Source organism: Macrotis lagotis, chromosome 4, assembly GCF_037893015.1.
Source record: "Macrotis lagotis isolate mMagLag1 chromosome 4, bilby.v1.9.chrom.fasta, whole genome shotgun sequence".
Taxonomy (NCBI): domain Eukaryota; kingdom Metazoa; phylum Chordata; class Mammalia; order Peramelemorphia; family Peramelidae; genus Macrotis; species Macrotis lagotis.
In genome coordinates this window covers 170,106,683-170,129,926 of record NC_133661.1, presented here as the reverse complement: position 1 = coordinate 170,129,926, position 23,244 = coordinate 170,106,683, and the positions used below count along the sequence as shown (strand labels likewise).

Below are 23,244 nucleotides of genomic sequence, written 5' to 3'. Positions count from 1 at the left end.
TAATCTAGAATTAGAACTAGTTCTGATGCAATGAAAAATACAGGTAATTAAGTACCATTAAGTTTAAAGTTAAAGGTATATGTTTCCTACATGAAAATGTTCCTTTTTTGTTCCAAATGAAAATGATTCATCCTTTCTTCAAATTTCTAATGACATATTGTTCAGTCAACTTTCTTATCCTGATTATGATGATTCTTAGTTATTTGTGTCCATGCTTATCGTCTGATTGGACTGGATGCTTCTTAAGACAAGTGATTGAATATTCTCTCATCTTTGAACACTCAGAGCCTAATACAGAACCTTGAAGAAAAGTGCTCAATCAATATTTATCAAATTGAATTGAAAAGAATGAAAGTGGTTTTTTATAGAAAACTGTGTTATTCTTCCTGACTTTAAGTTTTCCATATTGAATCCTCAATATATACTGTTGACACATTAACTTCCCATATACCACATTGCTCTGATTTCCTTGATAAAAAGTCATTAAGAAATAATAATAATTTCTGATAACATCAAGGTTCTACAACTATATCATAAAATTGGAAAATTTCAAAAGTAGTTATGTAATATATTATGTAGTAAAATTGAAGATCTCATCTGAGGGCCTCAGAACTCATTCAAAATAATGACATATTGGTAACAGAATTAGAAGGGTAAAATTCCTAGAATGTAAATCAACAGCATCCCAGCACATGTGCTTAAAAAACACTTACTTGGTGGGGGGCAGGGTTGTAACTAGGTAGTGCAATGAATACAGCACTGACCCTGGAGTCAGGGGGACCTGAGTTCAAATCCAGTCTCAGACACTTAATAATTACTTAGTTGTGTGACCTCAGGCAAATCACTTAACACCACTGCCTTGCAAAAAACAACAAAAAAAATACCATTCACTAGAATGGGTAATCTTAGGCCATTTCATTCTCCTGTGTCTCTGAAACTATGGAACATAAGTGAAAAGATTTTGTCTCTTTTTTTCTTTGGAAATCTTATGTTACAGATCCATCATTTGGATGAGTAAATGTCTCCTGTGTCCAAGTATATGAGGGTAGCTTTTACTGCAAATATTATATGATCAATGCAGACTCTGAAACTGAGATGCAACAGTATATTTGAGACATCTGCTACTTGTGGTCATTATGGCCTGACCACACCACTAGTCAGAATTGCACTGACCATACATGGAATCCTTAATTACAGCAAATGAAGAAATTGTGAATGCTGTGACTAGACCATAATACTTCAGATACACATAGAGATGATGAAGCTGACACATGCACTACCAGGGCCAGACCTCAGTGAAGGTAAACAAAGTCATCATGCTAACCTGTGAAACCCAGACAGGACACCAGCATTATGCCAGGAAACCAAATCACTTCCACATGAATTATCTTAGGAAAATTCTGAAGTTCACCTGGCAAGATATATCGCTGACACTGAGGTGTATTCTTGAGCTGAACTGCCAAGCATTCAAACTCTACTGCAGAGAGCATAATTCGGAGGGATTGGCCAGATAGTTGGAATGCCAAACATAGGTTGGCCTAATAGACTATTCACAAAGAACTCACACAACCCAAGCTCTTACATAGATGTCAGAAGAACTGATAAAAGTACAATCTCAAAGTCTCTTTGAAGAACTTTGGCATCAATTGTGAGACAAGAGAAACACTGGCACAGGACTGCCCAGCATAGTGTACCCTCATCAAAGAGGTCACTGGACTTTATTAGCTAAAGATAATTGTATTAGCTCAACAGAAATGTGATATGTAGAAATTTAGAAACATCTCCATCCAAATGTCCATATGGAGATTTGGGCCCAAACTATGGTAGCATATTCTGAGCTTGTATTGGTGTGATCAGTCACGGCTGTAACTTGACCCCAACAAAGTGGTTTCAGTTTTGTCATTTTATAGCATGAAGGACAAAAACAATTATAAAATTCTAATCTAATACTTAAGAGTCTCTCTATATATAAATATATATATATGTATACAGATACACACACACACACATACACATAAATTATAAATCCAAGTTTGATACATTCATTTATTTCAACCAAACTTTATGTTGCACTGCTTCAAGTCCCATTATTCTAGCCCACCCCTCTGAATACATTCTACATGGTCAGTGTCCTTCAGACCCAGAAATGAATATGATATTCCTCAGATTATCAGTTCTTCTGACATCTGTATGAGAGTGTGTCTGATCTAAAAAAGGTAGAATAAAGTTAGACGCTGACTTGATTTATTTTAGACTCTACTAATACTACAATCACATTAAATTGTTTGTTGCCACCATATTCTACTCAAGTTTTATTGAGTTGACAATCCAATAAATGCACAAATTTTTTCATGTCAACTGTTGCCTAGCTGTGTTGCCCATCTATGCTTTATGGTGCTATTGTTTTCTTCTTCCTCCTCCTCCTCCTTCTCCTCCTTCCTTCTTTCCCTCTTCTGTCTTCTAATTGCAAAATCTAGCACATTGTGCATAGACACTTTATAAAACTTGTATAAGTAGCACCATTCAGGTCTTTCTAGATTTAGATAGCCTTCTCCTCCAGAATCTAATATTATATATAAATATAATAAACATTCCACTTGTTTTTCTTTATTTCATAGTATTTTCAATCAAATTTATGATGTATATTTTGAATCACTTATTAGCTGTGTCAGAGTAGTCTCCCTAACTAGACTTTAAACTCATTAAGTAAAGAATCATGTTCTTTTCTATACCCAACAATGCCTAGCAGAAACCTGAGGATATAAGGATCACCTAGTGACATATTAGTGGTTAATATACTTTTTGGTAGAATGGGGAAGACATAGGTCTCCCTATTTTATACAGGCTAGGAGTAAGCACTCCCTCAAGATCCCACTCCCATTATTGCTCATTATAGAAAGTTTAACCTGCTCCAAATCTGATCTGAATCAATTTGCCCTTCTGGGACAGCCTGGCATTCAGTCCCCCTTCCTCCCCCAAATATAAAACTTCTGAGCATTTACCCTATTGATACTAGACTTTGAGCAGATACCCAATTGAAACTAGTTTGGCTCACTTCAGCTAAGAACTCCAAAGTCCAAGTGATGCAATGGCGTCAGCATCCTTGAGTAACAGGCCTGTGCTTATACTTAATTTTTTAATATATAGATATATACTTTTTTAAAAAAGCAAAACTCAATAAGCTTTGAGAAAAAAAATTACAAAAATATTTCTGAAAATCAAAAAATTTTATAAATGGAAACTACTTTGGATTTTACTAATTCAACTGTTTTATTCAGGTATGAAACATGTTGGAAGTTGAAATGCTAGTAAAAAATGCTAGCATTTTACTACTGGGTCATAAAATGCACATTAAGGGACAGGTAGAGGAAAAAATGTAGGGAATATAAAAACTTATTTTATCTATAAAATATCTTTACAGTATGTATAAGGTAGATATTAATGGTTAAAAGATACAATTTGAATGATCCTAACAAAAAATATATCACTATGTATAAAACTACAAAAATAAAACAGAATTATGAACATAGTTTAACTTTAAATTACAGACTGAAAGGACAATGACCACAGAGATGTCGCCCCCAAAAATATGTATTAAAGGTACTTTCAGAAGAATTATATTGAAGCATTAGCCTTTTCTATACATAGGTGCCCATAGATTCAAAATAACCTTTATGCAATTCACTGCCGGGGAAGAAGCTATCATGAAACAGGATCACATATTCATTACTGGAATTACTACTGTGTTCCAGCCAAATAACATTTTGTAATGATTTTCCTTAACATCTTGGAACAACAAAATGCCATAAAATGGCACAAGACATCGTGAAGGTGTCTATAAATCTCTGTTTCCTGCCTGTCTATCCTTGTGTGCAAAAAATATTTGCACATCACTCATTCTTACTCTGGTCTTTTGTGCTTTTCCAAGTTCTACAGTTAAACAACATTTCTCCCAAGGGATTCCAGTCCACCGTTGACACTCTTGAGTGTGAGCATATCGAATCTTAAGAGCTTCCAGTAACTTGCAATATCAAAAGCATGTAAATTATAAGCCATTACCCCCCTCCCCCCATCTCTTCCCTAACACTGTTTCTCAAGGTCAGCTGTATCTGGACAGTGGGTGAAGTAACAGATAGGTAGTTTTTTTTTTCCTTTTTCCTCTTTGAGTCTGATATGTGTTTCAAAAGGGAAAGGAGGGAGGTTGTGCTGCCCAGTTCTTCATATCCATCCACCCAGGACAACTTTATATCTAGACTGTCCTCAAATGCTCACCTTTCAACCCCACTCCTGTTTTTTCATCTCTTGCTTGAGGAATATTAATCAAATGAATACTCAAGATTGTTTCTGGCAAGACCATAACAATCATCTATACCTCCATTGTATTCCACTGGTTCCTCAGCAAAAATTCTCTTCCTTATCCATGAAGAAATAAGAATTTTAATGTTCATGAGGGCAGGAGCGGTTTACTTTTTGTTGTCAATGTTATACTTTCTAAAGACTTGGTCATTCTCAATTAGGTTGGAAATTCATTGATCACTCGAAGGTCCTATCTTAATACTGGTTAACATAAAAGTTTGAATCTGTCCTATTTTTCTTTTTCTTTCTTCTTTTTTGACCTGACCCAGATTGCCACTCCTCAGAAAGTTTGGTCATTCTCTTTTCCTGGGTTCTTCATATGGATGTTGGACTTAGTGCATATGCTCAATCAATTTTAACCATATTGGCCAAACTCAAGCAACTCACCAGTTCAGGAACTGAGACTATGTAGGTATGTGACCATCATGTCTTTTAATTTACATCCTAGAATTCTAGAACCCTGTATGGTACAGAATATTCACTTAACAAATTCCTTTTTTATCCCTTAATTCCTAGAAATCAGAAATGGCCTATTTGGAATCATTCTTATCAACCAACCTTCCCTCACAGAAAGATAATAATAATAATAATGATAGCTCATGTTTATGCATTATATTCTTAAAGCGTAATTGCTTTAAGGTCTGAAATATATATATAATTTCATTTGATCTTTCTAACTACAAGGCATATACTATTACCTGCTTTACAATTGAGAAAATTGAGAAAAAGAGAGGCTAATTAACTTACTTAACTATTTCTGAGAAACTATTAATTTATCTTAGAAAGTATTGGAATTCAGTTCTTCCAAATTTCAGGTATCATGCTCTATCACATCTGATGTTGAGCTAAATAAGCAAAGTATGTATGTCTATATCTATACACACACACAAACACAAACACACGCAGAGTTCATTGTTATAGGGAATAGCTCCTCCTTTTACAAATGTGAAAAGGCAAATTATTTTGCAACTTATTCATTGAGAGGCTGAGAGAGGTGTTTAATATGGGGAAATGCAAAGTGTCTCTATAACCATGAAGATTCAAACTAGAGGTTGTGAACATAAGAAAGGTAGTGTGGAGATGTAAACGGAATCAAGATATGCAGTTGATGTTGGTCCTGCTATTTATTACTTGAATGAAATGGGGTAGGCATCATCCTGTATTTTAATTTCATTGAGTTTAATTTAAAGGTGCTGAATGTGTTAACTTCTGAGATTCATCTCACTTCTATATTCTCTAATCACAAAGAGAAAGGAAAGAAATTAGGAATATGGCCTAAATGATATAAAAATTCCTTCAAATGAGGAACTTCATTCCAGCTTTTGTGCAACTTTTGTTTTAAAAATAATTAACTTTGGCAGTTAATTCTCAAACTGTCATCCAGGAATCCCTGGGTATGCCAAAATCTTTTCTCAGGGTTCTCAAGTCAAATCTACTGTATATTAACGTAAATTTTATTTTTAGCACAAGAAATGTCAAGTGAAACAACTTATTTGGGGATCCCTCAATAATTATTAATAGCATGAAGAAGAGTTGAGTTAAAACATTTGAGCATCAATGGCCTATAGCATTGAGAGATTAAATGGTCTGCCCAAGGTAGCACAGTCACTATGTATCACAGAAAGGACTTGATTTCTGATCTTCTTTTAAGCTTGCTATGCCTTTTGCCATATTGGTCAGGTAAGTGGCTCAATGGATAGTGCTGGGTCTGAAGTCAGGAAGAATCATCTTCCTGAGTTCAAATATGGCTTTGGGGAAATCCTAACTGGGTAAGTCACCCAGGTCTGTTTGCTTCAGTTTCTTCATTTGTGAATTAAGCTGGAGAAGGAAATGGCAAACCACTCCAGCATTTTTGACAAGAAAACCCCAAATAGAATCCCAAAGAGTCAGACACAACTGAAAAAATGACTAAACAGTAATAAGAATATCACATTGCCTTTTGATTATATAAAACAATTAAATTAGTTTATATGCCAGATGCTTGATGTTATGTGAGGAACATAAAAAATTTGTGTTTATTTCACAGGTGAAGAAACTAAGGCAAGGACAAGTTATACATATTTCCTCGCATTGCAAAAGTAAGGGACAAAGATGAGATTACAACAATCATTTTTGAGTTTTAGACCTGAGATTTCATTGGTGCAGGTAATGAAGAGTAGACCTGGTAAAGAATAATCACAAGCAGATCAACAACTGTTTAGTTTACAGTTTTAAGAGAGTCTCTTGAGGCATCTAGAGGGTAAGCAACTAACCCAGGGACACACAGCCAGTATGATTATAAATAGAGCTTGAACCAGCTCTCTCTACTTCTGAGACCAGTTCTCTAGCAGTTATATCCAATTTTATGAGTTCCTTAAGAATAGAATTGTTTATACTTTTCTTTGTGTTCCCATATACTTAGTGTATGGCATATGGTATGTGCTCACTTGAAGCTTCTTGACTTGATTTATTGATAGAACTGAGAAAGGGAAAATAAGTAAATAGTTTAGCCAACAAGCAAAAATTTAAGGAGTCTGTTCTAGAAAAGCCCATAATTTTAACTTCAGAAAATGATATTCTCTGTTATAACTTCAACGCTTTTAAGTGGAAAGGTCAAGATATGAGTATAATAATGAAGCCTCAAAAACTTCAGTTTAACAATGAACAAACACCATAGTTTTGAAACACTTTACAAATCTTTGATATGCTGTTTTCAGTGACTTTTCATGACTCCTTTCATGTTTTCTTGGCAAAGATACTGAAGTGGTTTGTCATTTCTTTCTCCAACTTATTTTACAGAGAAGGAACTGAGGCAAATAGGGTTAAGTGAGTTGCCTATGATAACCCAGCTAATATGTCTGAGGTCAGATTTGATCAGAGGAAGATAAGTCTTTCTGAGTTCAGGAGCACCTTGCACTCTAGGCCTCCTCCTGGCTGCCTCACCTTATCATAATCATAAATGCCCTGACTATGTTATGTTTGTTGGTAACCTTTTTCCCTAGATCAAATAAAGGGGGTTGAATGAGTTGTTTGGAACATAAATTTTCACAGGAAATGGTATTTTGAAACTTGTCCTTGAAGAAAAGGTCACTTTTTACAAAACAAAAATTTATGACAATTAAAAAAAATCACCATGTTTAATTATCTGACCCTCCCATACATAAACAATAGCAAATTAAAAGTATATATATATATATATATATGTGTGTGTGTGTGTGTGTGTGTGTATGTGTGTGTATATATATATATATATATATATATATATATATATATGTAATAAAGGAATTAAATGAGGAGAAAATAGTTTTTGCACAACCATTCCCATTTTATGTATTCATTTATTTATTCAAAAGCTTTTATCAGTCTTTGTTTTTCCATCACCTGATTCTTTGGGACCACATTTGGGGTTTTCTTGGCTAAGGTACTGGAGTGGTTGACTATTTCCTACTCCAGATTATTTTAAGCTTCTTTAAAAGCACATTTGATATGACAACAATTGTGCTATGTATGAGTTGGGGGGAGGCACAAAAATAATTTAAGTATAATCCCTGCATTCATGTAATTTACAAAATGGTAGGGGATGGGGAGAATGCACTAATAGGTAATACTGTAGTAACTAGAATACAGACTAGAGGAAGAGTATGAAAGAGTCACAAAATACTACATATACAGAGGAAACAAGAAGTAAAATTCATAGAAGACTAGTGAACTGGCAAATGATGGATATAAAAAATTCTAAAAGACAGAGAAGGTTGAGGAAATCAATTCAGGGATCGTTTTAGAAAGAAGCCTAGTCACTCTTGGAACTACTCCTCACAGTACCAGATGTTTGACTAATGAGATGGTCAAGCTTGCAATCATATTCTCTAGATAGATCCAAGCCAACCATCTTTAGAAAGTCCATGAGTAATGGTGAAGCAGTAACGTCATTTTCATTACCTTTTTTGCCTTGTAATAGAGGCTCTTATGTCCACTGACAGGAATTTAATATGTGACATGTTTGTTATCTAATCTGTTATCTGATCTTTTTCCTAGGAAGTAAACCTTGAATTAGGAAACAAAAGAAAAAGAGTAAAAGTTTTGAAAGTGAAAATCAAGGACTGAGAAAGATACAATGGTGGTTGAGTCACTCTGAATCCTGGCAGTTCTCTGAAGGAAAGAGGCTTTGGAGCAGTTGTATCAAGTCTAATCTCATTCATGAAGGAATGAGGAATAGAAATGGGTACTGACTGATGCTGTAATGGACTTCCAGAATGGAATAGAACTCCTGAGCTTTTGAAAGCAGAAGCCTGCGTTCCTATTATCTCTTATAGCTGAAACTGTAGGAACTACAGAAGTTTATGATCCAGATATGAATAGTTGCTTGTGTCTCATTCCTTTTCATGAAAAATATGAAAGTTCTTCTATAAGATACTAAGCTTTTCTAGCCTCTAGTTCAGGCAATGAACAGAGAAGGAACAGAGGATGAACTCCTGAATGAAATATTTCTGTCTTGAAGAGAATGTTCGAGAAATTCAAGAAATTGAATGGGATGTTCTATTTTTAATAACTTAATTATTTTAAATCATATCTTTTGATGAAGATGGACAAATGAAACAAGACTAATGGAAGAAAAAAGGAATATCTTAGATAAGAGAAATAACCATAACATCTTCACTGGGGTATAACTTGAGAGTGTAGCATCTATATGCCCCTGGAAACAAAGAATGTTGACCTTGCTCACATTTATTAAAGCATAAAAGGCTATGTTCCAATATGTTCCTTACAGTTGGATAATGGATGACTATTCTACATCTAGTTAATCAAATCAAAAAGATTTGTGGACTATCTACTTTATGAGAGGTACAATGTTACTGTACATACCAAGGATTCAAAGGATAAGACATAGTTCTTACCCCAAGGGAAATTATAGCCTAGTTGAATAGGAAAGAGATGAAAGAGAAAAATATCATTAAAAGAAACCCTTTCCCCTCGTGATAGCATATGCTAAAGACTAAATTAATAGGAAGCATGTTTTACTTTCTCAGTTACTTTTACACAGTAGATGAATAATAAATAGTTTTTTGAATGAATAAGTACCAAATCAGAGATAATATCAATAAGAGTTAAAGAAGAAACACCTATTATTTATAACAAAATGCACTCTCAGATCAAGGAGATTTTCCTGTAGTCTGGAAACATTCTACACAGGAGATTGGATTTGAGTAAAATGAAATGATTGGAATTAGAAGGGTGTAAAGACACCATAGCTAGGGAATAGTATAAATTGGGGACAGATGTAGAGGCCAATCATAATGTTTTAGAGTGACATGAGACCAGGTTTCTTAGAATATGGGTTTGTTTGTTTGTTTTTTAAGGAGAAAGCCTGTCGACAGACTATGAAAGGTCAAGGGGCTTAAACTTGAATCTTAAGGCCAGCAAGGAAAAACTTACACTATGATACAATAATGTGAGAAAAGTCCTATTTCAGAGGACAGTAATCTACCTGATGAATTTATGGACAAAAACTACTGAAGCTATTGCTACCAGTTCATGGACCAATGTAGCTGTACGGCCAAGAACCGGGATCAGGAAAGTGGGACTAGAAAGGAAGTAAATGGCATAATTTCAAATTCATCAAAATTTGATATCTTCTATGTGCCCTGAGATCAATAATCTTTTGACATAAGGACCAAGTGGCCACTATGTTTTTTTAAATTTTATGGAAGAATGTGAAAGAAAATACTATGAACTCACATGTAACATGCAGGAACACTCTCCCTTCTCATCTCTGCCTCCTTGATACCCAACCTTCTTTAATAAAATCCTAACTTTGAGAAGAAGTCTTGTTCTTGCTAAATTATAATATCTTTCCACTGATGATTAACTAGAGTTAATTCTGTATATAGATTATTTGTAAATAGTTGTCTGCATATCTTCTCTATTTGACTGTAGACTTCTTGAGGACAGAAACTGTCTTATCTTTCAATCCTCAGAGCAAGGAACAGTGCCTGGCTACTACAACATTATGACATGTTCATTGACAGATTAACTGCCATTTCAACATGAAATATTCTAGAAGTTTAGTTTTGAATTCGATAGCTTTGAAAAGGAAGAAACCACAAACAATGTTCTAAGAAGCTTATGTAATTTGGGGGTCTGGTTTTCCAAACTCATGAGAACATTGTTATTTTTCTCTTATTCTCATTCTTTCATATTTTTCACATTTCTTTTGTTTCTCTCTATCTCAGACCTCTGACACACAATGCTTGGCCCTCCAGGTAAAACCCTGAAGAGGTACTGATAAAGACCTATTGTACTTAAGTAAAGAGAATGTCTGTCAAACAACAAATTGGGTCATAGCATCAAGGAGCTTTCTTTCACAGCATGAACTGCCTCCTACCTGAACTGATTGGTCTCTCCAGCAGGAAATTAGCTTCACCAAGGAAAGATCAGCATCCGGAAAATGAAATTCAGTTTTACCTAGAAACATGAAAAGTACTCATCATGACTTCTGAGTCAGTTGAGATTGTTAGCCAACAACTGATTTGTAATTTCTGAAAATTCACATTTTATAATCAAATTAAATGCATATCATCATTTGTTGAGATGTTAAAGAATCTCGGAACACTCAGTCCTTCTAGAAAGAGAAAAAAATCCTTAACTAAGCTCAGTCATCCATATCTCAAAGCATTTTCTACATGGACTAGGGAAGAATAAAATATAGTGAAAGGAAGCAATGTAGTGGAAATGTAATGGAATGTAACCTGTGGAAGCACAAGAGGGTTGACTCTTGGGGAGGAAAGGAACAAGTTATCTTTGGCAATACACTTGCTCCTTCCTGGTCACAACTATATATATATATATATATATTCCCTCGTTTTCAGCTTAACTCCTTAAAAATGTGTCTACAATTGGTACACTCCTCTTCTCCCATTTAAACTTCTGCAATATGGATCCTATGCTTCTTAATGAAACTATTGTCTCCAAAGATGTCGGTGATATTTAAGTGCCAATTCTATCACCTTTACTCTCATTTTTCTTGATTTCTTTGCAGTGTCTGATGCTGTTTACCAACCCCAATCCCCCCAATATATTCTCTCCTCTCAGAGTTTTTCTGCCTTTGCTCTCTCTTGGATCAACACTAACTTGTCTTAATGCTTCTTTTCCTTCCTTATTGCAGGATCTTTATTATTCATGACAAGTTATGGGACAGCTAGGTGGTGCAGTAGATAGAGCACTGACCTTAGAGTCAGGAGGATGGGCATTCAATACTTACTAGTTATGGGACCTTAGGCAAGTCCCCTAATCCTGATTACCTTGCATCCAGGGCCATCTCTAATCATCCTGATTCAGATCTGGCCACTGGACCCAGAAACTCTGAAGGAGAAAGTGAGGATGGTGACTTAACCCAGCACCCCCCCACTCAAATCAAGTTCATATGTATGTGTTATGGCATCACCTCCCTGATGTTATGGTTTTCTTTGAGAATAAAGGACAAACATTATCATCGTGTCATATTCCAAACAATGGATATCTGCCAATGATCTATCCTGGGACTTCTTTTATTTTTCTCTATTTTGTTGATCTCCTCAACTTTTTATTGGTTCAGTTATTATCATGTAATTATAGATGAGTGCCTGATCTATTAATTTACAGCTTATTCCTGAACTAAGCTACAGTGTCCCATATCCAACAAGGGCACTGTCTCATAAACATCTCAAATACAGCATGACAGAACTCTACCTTTTCCCCCAAATCCACCTTGTCTTATGAACTTCTTTATTAACTATCAAGAAGACTACAATTCTCCTAGTCTCCCAATTTCAAATGTTCAATGTAATTCTCTAGAAAACACTCTTGTTTACTGCCTTATATATCCAATAAGTGGCTAAATATTAATTCTTCACTAAATCTCTCAGACCTCATCTTTTTTTTCCACTTGCAGACTTAATAAAAGTTCTGATGAAATAATGAAAATGGCCAATTCCCTTCCACTCATTATACAATATTTATTTAATAGTGATATATACAAAGAAGACAAACTTCATCCTTGCAATCCAGCAGTTCTAACCATATTTTCTCTTCTGCCATCCCCATTTTGTTTTTTTATTACCAACTATAATATTAATTTTCTTTTCCTCATCTACAGTTACCCCAAAGTATTAAGATCAAGGCAGTGCAGAGGAGGAGAAAGAGAAGGGGAAGCAAAAAGAGGAGTAAAAAAGGACAAAAAATTCTGAGTTTGGGAAATATAGCACTACCCCTTCAATCAATGTTCTGCCAAAAGGTTCTAAAATGCCACCTCCAACATTTTATGAAATCTATCAATCAATCAACATGTTTCAGATACTATATTAGGCACTAAGGATGCTAAAAATATTCACCATCTGAGTGAGATGAGCAGAACCAGAAAAACATTGTACACACTAACAGCAACATGGGGGTGATGATCAACCTTGATGGACTCGCTCATTCTAACAGTGCAACAATGAGGGACAATTTGGGGCTGTCTGCAATGGAGAATACTATCTATATGCAGAGAAAGAACTGTGGAGTTTGAACAAAGAGCAAAGACTATTACCTTTAATTTAGGGGGGGAAACCTGATATCTAATTGTCTGATCTTGCTATCTCTTATATTTTATGTTTCTTCCTTAAGGATATGATTTCTCTCTCATCACATTCAATTTGGATCAATGTATACCATGGAAACAATGTAAAGACTGGTAAATTGCCTTCTCTGGGGGGTGAGGGAGGGAATAAGATAAGGGGGGAAAATTGTAAAATTCAAAATAAATAAAATCTTTATAATTCAAAAAAAATATTCACCATCATCCAAAAAGGCTTTTCTAAAATTAATGATATTGTAATTCAAAACCCTATGGGGAAGCATATAATTATGAGTTAGAGCCTGAGCAGATTAGCAATAGTAGTTAAATTAGAACCAAAATTTAGTTGGTTGCAAATGAAATTTTTGTCAGACCATATTGTCTTTTGATTTGGTTCATAGAAAATAAAATCACTAAATAAGATAACATATTAAATACTGTGTAAATACAAGCTACTATTAATTAATCCTAACAAATTATTGTTTAACCTTTGCATAAAAATCTCAATTCCTAGGAGGTTCATAGTTTTGGAAGAGGGTGAATTCTCCTTTTGGACAGCCCTTACTGGGATTCTATTCAATTAAACACATTTGTTGTGAAGAAAAAAAATAAGGTCAGCATAGTTAGTTATTATACATAAACTAAGGCAAGGTGGGTAGAACTTATTGTTCAGTCATTACAATGGTATTTGTGATCCCATTTAGGGGTCTGCTAGCAAAGATATTGGAGTGGTTTGTCATTTCCTTCTCTAGCCCTTTTTATAGATAAGAAACTGAGGCAAACAGTCATGGTAACAAAGTTAGTAAGAATCTAACTCTAGATTTGAACTCAGCTCCTCCTGACTCTAGGGCCAATACTATGTTCACCGTGAAAGCTAGCTGCAAAGGAGGAACTTAGAGTAATCTAATTTAACTATCAAAACCCAAAGAAAGCATGATAATGATATTCATTTTCTATTTTAAAGAGGGTTCCCAAAATTTTTAATAATTTAGCCATGTGCCACAAAGTTAAGCAAGCATCACCCTATTCTAAACTCTTGAGTTCCTAAAATAAGATTCAGCTTTCCAAGCTATTCCCAAATTATCCATATTTCAAACTAAACCAGAAATCAGGATCAATTTTCTGACAAATTCATTAAGAATTTAGCTAAGAAATTGGAATTAAGTCAAAAAGTAAAGGCCAAATTGAGCCACTGAAACACTGTCCTCAAACCTGACCACTTGCCAGTCTACATTTGATTCCGCTAAGTAACTGGACTCATATCACTCAACATTCTAGCTCTGCTAATCTGATGATTTAGTAACAAAAAGGAAGAGGGAGCAGTAAGAGAGACAGACAGCAGCAGCTAAGAAACTAACTGGTTAATGAGAAAGTAAATGAGATTTTTCTTTAATAGCTCCCAATGCCTAAATATGCTATGCCTTTTGTTGGCACATTCATTTTGTGTTCCTCTCTATTTGTTTTATTATTTAATATTCCCATCATTAATTTTAAGGTAGAAGAGTCACCAGGGGTCATCTATTCCCACAATCTCATTTTGTAGATAGTAAACTGTGCGCTAAACAGACTAAGTATTTTAGCTGATATTGCACAGGGATTAAGCAATAAATATTTCTTCATCAACTGCCCTATGTTTGTCTTGGTTAACAATGTCTACAAGATTTAAACCTTGAGAGATTGTTCAGTCATTTCTCAGTTATTTTTGACTCTTTCTTAACATTATTTGGGATATTCCTGGAAAAGATATTGGAGTGGTTTTCACTTTTCTTTCTCTAGTTCATATATAGATGGGAAAACTGGGGCAAACAGGGTTAAGTAACTTGCCCAAGGCCACATAGTTAAGTGTCAAGTGTCTGAGACTAGATTTGAACTCCAGACCTGGCCTCTGTCTACTCAAACACCTAACTACCCTAGGATAATGCTTTTCAAGAAACCATATTTTATTTTAAATATGACCACAAACATAAATAATAAAAACCACAAAAATAATACATAAGATTATAAAGGTCAATTATCTATTATTTTGTCTGGTGGAAAAAATATATGTAAGTTTGAAGCAAGGTTAAGACCTTGCTTCTATAGTTTCCTTTTTGATTTTTTTTTTCACTTTGTTGCTATCATTATTTTATATAGTCAAAATCAATGGGAATCCTTATTCTCCTTGTGATATTTATGATATCCAGCAAATGATCAGAGACAATTATGTACTTAATAAATGCATTTTGATTGGTTAAAAATCTATGATGTCACTCAAATGAAAATAAATTGATTAAAATATTATGACATCTGCCAAAAAAAATCCAAAACTGTCATATGTCTACAATAAGAATGAATTTGTTTTGGATCTATGTGGAGAAGAACTGCTACAGACTAGAAATTTATTTGTAATTTGTAATCATAGAGAGTTGCCTGGGGTGCTAAATGGTGGTTTTGGATTTTTGAAAAACTCACTTAAATTTCTCATTCAAATCATTGTACTTAGTGTATTTGACAGTTTTGATATAAATGACTCCACCTAAATTTAATATGCTTTTGAATCAATGGTAGTGAATGACTATCATCTTAAATCAGTTTTTAAATTAGTTAACAATCGTAAAGGTAAAGAAAAAAGCAGGAGATAGAGTTTATATAGAATATGATCAGTTCAACTTAATTAAAGAACAAGAAAGGAATAAATGCAAGAGAATTCTAAATCATTTTAATATACTTTCCCTTATATGAGATACTGAACACAAAGAAGAAATAAGAACCAAACTCAAAGTATGAAAACTCCAAAGAGGAGAATATACTGGGCAGTTTCCATGTCCTCTTTTCTACTACTTCTTGAACACAGCATGTCAGGTAGATTTTTCTTTTGATCTTTACTCCTCTTCCCCCACCCCTTCCCCTTCTTTTTCCCTCTTTCACTTTGTTGACCTTGTGAATCTACCTTCAAAGCTAAATATTGGTCTTGACTCTAACTACTTACTGGCATCATGGGGCACTTCACAGGGTACTTTAATGTGATGTTAAAATTTTAATATGAGCTAGAAACAAGAGCCAACTTTCTTTGGCATTGTCAGTGAGTTAAAAAAAATCTTAATTGCAACTTCAGGGGAGAGATAAAAAGAAAATATCTTTGTCTTGCAAATAATATACGGTCCTCTTTCTACTGTCCTAATTGGGGAGTTTCCTATGTTAGACCTTGAAGATGTACATTTTTGACCAAATATTGATGTGTTTGCACACATTAAAAGAAATATATCAAAAAATGTACACGTCTTAATCTTTTTTACTCAAATATTTTGTTCTTCTATAGTCTTATCCACTCTAAATAAGCATTTAGTGATTACATACATAATTCAGGAATGGTCTTGGGGGGGGTGGACAAAGACTTTTAAGTCTTTAAAAGAGAAAATAAAATCAACACTATGAAATAATTTAAAAACATGGTTGGCCACAGAGAAGTACAAGAAGGCTTTGACTCATTTACTTGTATCTAATAAGAATGAAGCAGTTTATGCACTTTAGATAAATTTTAGTCATATGGATAAGTTTTGTTGAACTTTTATTCTTAGTAGGTATGGTTATTTAAGTCAGAGAAAGGAAGAGTAAATAAAGAAAAGAAAGCAACACAAAATCAAACATCAATGAAATCAAATTAAACATAAAAAACACATTCATTTAAAATTTTTATCAGCAGCATGTAAGGATTAGACCCCCTCTCCCTTATTTCATGTGTCAAAACTTACCATTTCTCAAATTGCCATAGAAACTTGAATTATCATTGCCAATATTTTTTCCCTTGTTATGAACAGATTCCATTTTGTAATTGCTAAAAACAAACAAACAAGCAAAAAAGGGTAGCATTGGATGTATATGAGAAAAGTAATACTTGACTAATAAATTGTACAAATACAGAAAACAATTTCCTAGGCAAAACATAAAGGAAGCAAAGTCAAGTTTGTCTTCAATGACAAATCCATTTTAGTCAACTCTTCGAATATTATCCTTTCCCCCTCATACCTTTTGGTATAACATCTTCCATAGGCAGGACTATTTTTCCCTAGAAATATCCAGTACCCTGACACTGAACTCTCACCTCTACAATCTATTGATATGATTTTACATTTTATCCTCCCAGTTCTCTTCCTTCATTAGAAGCCTATTAGAAAATTTTATTTCAATAACATAAATGTTAATAGCTATTAATATATTAACTGTCTCAGGTAAAACTTGTAGTTCTTGTAAAAAAAAGAGCCTTCAATATACAATGTGTTATTATACATCTTCACTATAAAGTCTAATGCTTTTAAAAATAATATGATCCATATATAACCTACATCACATTACTGGGTGGGGGGAAGGGAGAATGGGAGGGAGAAAACTTTGAAAAAATGAATGTTGAAAATCATCTTCAAATATAACTAAGAAAATAAAAAATAAATTTATATACACCATGATAGAACCATAGTGATATTTTAATTTAAAACTAAACTCTTCTGGTTCTGTTAAGAACGGCATAATTACTTTTTGTAAATTTGAACTCAATTTCCCTTAAAAATTACATTTTTTAAATGTCCCTCTTAACTTACATACTTTCTTTAAAGAGGAAGGGGACTATGGTATGGAATGTCAAATACCATGTCACATGGCAAATGCTTTCATTGGTTTTGCTAACCCCAAGGGAAGGCTCCTTGGGTGGGGAGAGGGAAATGTCATATTAAGAAATGAGTCTGATATAAAAGCAAAAAAACACAAAAATTCATTAAATAAAAAGTTGTTAAGCAAGTTTTATCATTTATATTTATGTTCAAGGGTAAAATTTTAAAACATTTAAACAGAAAAAAAAGTAAATGTCTATCATACTTAATATATAGTTTGTTCTAAGGAAACAGAATTCTTTATTCTGAATCAATATTCTGTTATCACATACAAAATAAGTGTATATCACATCTTTTTTATCATTATTATTCTTTCTTCTAGCTTTATCCTAATGTTATCATTATTTCTAGTAAATTAATGAGACTACTTATAGTTGATTCTGTAATTTTTCACATTAATATATTTCTTAGGTTGAAATATAATTATCTTTTTAAAAAATTCCATTTGATGCTTTCTACATTGTCTATCAATCCAATTTTGAAAAAATGGAAAAAAAGTAGTTTATGTCATGAATCACAAAATATCTGGGTGTTGTATAAATCTTTGGCCCCTCACATTTTTGTTTATGATCCAACTTTCTGACAAGTAAATCAACATTTCCATCAGTACTCTTATATACCAATGTTATCATGATTTCTTGATATCTTCATATCATATAATCAATGCTGATGAATTAAATGCATTTTATTTGGAGATACATATTATGATAATTGCAATAAGAAAAGATCAAATGTTCCATGAAGTCATTCTTTTTGTTTTGAGGCATACAATAATGTAGTGACACTAACTCCAACCTTGGTCTATTTTCACAAATCCATGGACAATATCTTTACTTAGATATAATTTGTTTTGCTTCTGGTTTCATTTGTATTAAGAAGGTCATTATTGAAATGATCAACTTCTCCAATGGTATACCCACTCATTTATGATTAGATGAAGAGCTCACATTTAAGCATTCCAAAAGCTACGTTAAAATTTACAGTTGGTCTAAAAACTGTAGAATTCTTAGCTTCATCTGTCCTCTTTGCAAATTATTTTCATACCAGTACAAAATGTAGTCGTAGATAGAACTGAGAGCTCTTCTCCATTATTCTTTGCTTTTATAGACTGTCATCTGTGGGCATCAATTGATGAAAGACCTCTCCATATGCAGTTAGAATGAATGATCAATGGAAGCAGACTACTTCATGAAAATATATGAAGAAAAAAGAATCTAGATATCTATTCTCCAACTCTGAGAAAAAAATTTCACAATATAAATTTCAATATATCTTTAAAGAACTATAGGAAATTTAATAATTTAGTAGTATGAAATTCAAAAATGAGATTGCTAAACAACTAAAGGTAAAAGATCAATAAAGAATTGGTTATTAGATTATAAAGTCTTGGTACAGAATAGATGTAAAAATGTATATCAAGAAAATTCATCAGTCCCTCCAATTAATGGAGGGATCTAAGTGAAAAATAAGAAGTTATTGTGCTTTGAGATAGATTATTATAACTTTTTTCTGAAGAAGTTGACCAAACACAAAACTATCACCACAATTTAATGCTTATCTGAAAGCTACTCCTTAACAACATTTATACATACCACATATATTAAGTTTAATTAATATATCTATTAAGTCTTGTTCACCTAATGAATTTATAAATTCTTTGAGGGATGAGAGCATGCTATACTTATACATATCTAATGATACCTTTCAACACTGAGACTTCAATAATTAAAGCATTGGAGAATTGAATTAAATGTAATAATAAAAAATATGGAAAATTATGCAAGGGATGACACCTCAGAGAGAAGCATATAGGTATTTTTGGTTTGGTTTTTTTTTTAAGGAAATCAATAACTGGGGGAGCTAGGTATCACAATGGATAAAACACCAGCCCTGGAGTCAAGAAGACCTGAATTCAAATCTGACCTCAGACACTTAATTATCTAGATGTGTGACCTTGGGCAAGTCACTTAGCCCTATTGATTTAAATAAAAAACTTTTTAAAAAAATAAATCAATAACTGAAAAAGAAACTTCCTTTATGTTCTTATGTAATGTAATGTAATGTAATATAATAATGTGATTTGGCAAGATCTAAATTTTTAAAACTTCTCCCAAGTTATGAATTTAGCTTCTAAAAAAGGAAGGAAATAATACCATAGTTAAATTCCTTTATAATCATGAAAAAATTTATAACCAGAAAATCAAAATCAAATTCATATTCAAATTTTAAAAATCATTAAATTTAACTGCAATTGTGTGGGGGTGGTGGTGGTGGTGGGGTGTGTGGGGGTGTGTGTGTGTGTGTGTATGTGTGTGTGCGCGCGTGCATTGGTGTACAATACAGGTAACACAATATAAGAGTGTTGGTTTGGGGTCAGAGAAAGTGATTTCGAATACTGGCTCTGCCTGAAACAATTTATCATTTGTATGACTTTGGGTACATCATGTGCCACACTCTTTCTAGATTGGGTTTTATCATAAAAGTTGTAGATTCAGGGGCAGCTAGGTGTCACAGTGGATAAAGCACCGGCCCTAGAGTCAGGAGTACCTGGGTTCAAATCCGGTCTCAGACACTTAATAACTACCTAGCTGTGTGGCCTTGGGCAAGGCACTTAATCCCGTTTGCCTTGCAAAAATTTAAAAAAAAAAAAGAGTTGTGGATTCAATGACTTGTAAGGATTCTTTCTGCTCTAATTCTGTGATCCAGGTTTAATTAAACATATTTTGAGTTTATCCTGTTTTCCCATGAAAAAGAAGACAAATTTAATATTTTTGATAAATATGCCCACTCACTCCCAAACCAACCCATCACCAAAAAGGGAAAAAAAGTTCATAAGTATTTCTTACCTGTTAGTTCTGTATGGAAATTCTAAAGGCATGTTAACTAATTTATTAACTAAAAACAGTTTGCTTAACAAATATACTATAGTGTCTGACCCTTGTGATGAATCACTTTCTATTTCTCCTATACTTTCTGGATGACTTGAGAGAGCAATGATATATTTATTTGACAAGTCTAGCACTTTTTGGGAAAACAAGTTAACTACTGAACACCCTTCTGACATTGGACTGCAAAAGTTCCAACCCGGCAACATCAAAGAAAAATGATCTTCATTTGAAGCTAATCCTAAAGAAACCGGATATTGAAGTCTTAAAATATTTAGATGTTTAATGCAAAGATTGTCTAATTCTTTATCCACACCCCATGGTAAGAGGCATGATAAGAAAAGTTTAGCTGTATCTATCATGAGATTGACATCAACTTTTCTTGGTGGCATAAATTGAGCTTTTTTGGAACTTTTTGTTTTTTTCTGTCTTCGGATGCCCTCATTTTCTTCAAAGGACTTGCTTGGGCTATCTCCTTGGCCCTGGTTCTCAGAAAAATTCTTCATATGCACTTCCCCTGAAATAGAAGAAGTGGAGGTTTTACTCCTTTTCAGTGTCAGTGGTCTTTTCTCGAAGGTGCTTCTGGCTCTTTTTAGAATGTCGCTGCCTTGCCATGAGTTGGAGGAGCTGAGGCTGTTGAACTGGGTGGAGAGTAGAAGTTCTACAAGATTTTCCAGGTCAAAAAAAAGAACATGAAAGTCAGCATTGTTCCATTTGTTCTTCATTGGTAATACATTAAATGGACCTGAGAAAGATGCAGTAACGGGGAGCTAACAAGGGAAAAAGAAAAAAATATCGATGTCATAAAACATTTAAAAACAATTGATTAGTCATTAAAATGCCTTGTGAAATAACCACATAACACAAAAATTAGATCAATGATCTGTATGACCTTGGACAAGTCAATTAACTGGAATAATTCACTTCCCTTATCCCTGCAAAACACAATACAGGGTCTCTAATCTTCCTTTGTAGCTAAGAAATTCTATGATTCCATCTGACACAGTAAGTTTTATTCTAGGAAAACTGTAATGCTGGAGTATTAAATTTGTTCATTCATAAAAATCATTTTTTAAAAAGAAGTCTGGTTTCTTCATCAAAACAAAGGAAGCCATCTAGATGACTTCTTAAGTCCATTTTAACTCTTGACTTATGATCTTTTGTTCCTCCAAATCAATGACTCATCTGTAATTTAAAAATGAAAAAAATATAAAACATATCAGGTGTTAGTTAATGCCTACTTAGTAGGCAGTAATGCTAAAAAATGTTCAATTTTTCCCTCCATCATTCATGAGGAATTTATCTGAGATTAAGGTTTACACACTTTACAAATATGATCTTATTTAGCACTCACAAAAGCCAGTTTGGTCATTACTACAGGTAGTATTAGAGTACCTGCATAGCTGTGTATAGAGTACTGGGCATGGAGTCAGGAAAACTCATATTCCCAAGCTCAAATCCAGCTTCCAACACTTCATAGCTGTGTGACCCTGGGAAACTCACTAAACAATATTTGTCTCAGTTTCCTCATCTTGCAAATGAGCTGGAGAAGGAAATGGCAAATTGGCCCATTATCTTCACCAAGAAAACCCCAGATGGAGTATTGAAGAATCAGACATAATTGAAACAACTAAACATCATGGAATATTATGTCCATTTTACATTTGAAATTGAAGCCAGGATATAAAACAATTTTCCCATTGTCACAGAGCTATTATGTCACAGGTAGGTTTCAAATCCAAGTTTCTGACTTATGGATTTGCCACTTTATTTATTGACCTACACTATCTCCCAAACAAGCATGTTTTTCCTCTGCCTAGACATCCCTTTGCTTATTCACTGAGAAGAAAACTTTTTAAATTGTATTAGTCAAATTATAAAAAGGAATGTAAGCAAGAAAGAGAAAGCAAGGAAGGATAACTGATAAGTTAGAGCTTGGCACATGGGAAGCAATTTCATAATATTGTTGGTATTGCTTTTTTTAGTGTTGAATATTGATCAAATCCTAAGTAAATTAAGATGTCTATCCAAGTAAAAATAATTACCAAGTCTATGAAAGGAGTGACTATGTATAATATTAATATTCATGTTCATATCTCCACTGCTTCATAGAATGTTTTCATCAAAAAAATTGTCAAAACTTCAATGGATCTGTGGTCTCATCGACATGATCTCCCCTCTAATGATATCTTATAACCCTTTCATTTCTGTCCCTCCTTGGAAACCCATAACTGTGTAACAAAGCATCCCTTGTGTGCTAGATGACTTGCTTGCTTTCTCTTACTGGAAGTCCCACCTTTCAGAATCTCCAGTATCCATTCAAGATCTGATGGAATTCATTATCCCTTTGTCCCATCCCTGAAAATGCCTTGTGACATATGAACCATGTGGAACTACAACCATGAGCCTGCCTTATTCCTTTGCAGGTAAATGGAGTTTGAAGAAATAAGAAAATCCTGCTCATCTGGTCTAGTAAATATTTATATAATCTAATCTACTAGGACCTCACCAAAGCAGGGCAATCCAATTAAAAATTTCCTTAATTGATTGACTACTCTATTCTGCCAAAATGTTGTTCCAAATCATTTACACATCTCTTCCACTTTTCCCTGCCATCTATATTGAGAACCTTTTTTTCACACTCCATTAAATAAACTGAGGTCATTTGCCAAGAGTCAGTGCTTTTCTCTTTTTCATAAAATCATATTACTCAGAAAATTTCCTATCATCTCTTCCTCCATAAACACTGGACTGAGATGAAGTGTTCCTTCTCTTTGCTATTTTCTTTCCC

The 23,244-nt window shown here is 33.8% G+C and overlaps 1 protein-coding gene across 1 annotated transcript in view; it reads right to left on the bottom strand.

The window, feature by feature from the left end:
- The window catches only part of WDR72 (WD repeat domain 72), a 362,471-nt gene that overhangs the window by 144,402 nt on the left and 194,825 nt on the right, over positions 1 to 23,244 (bottom strand). Inside the window, exons 17-19 of the mRNA XM_074234646.1 lie at positions 20,415 to 21,223; positions 16,657 to 16,739; positions 10,718 to 10,797 (exon numbers count right to left, since the gene is read on the bottom strand). Coding sequence (XP_074090747.1) covers positions 10,718 to 10,797; positions 16,657 to 16,739; positions 20,415 to 21,223 — 972 coding nt within the window. The remainder of the gene's footprint in view (positions 1 to 10,717; positions 10,798 to 16,656; positions 16,740 to 20,414; positions 21,224 to 23,244) is intronic.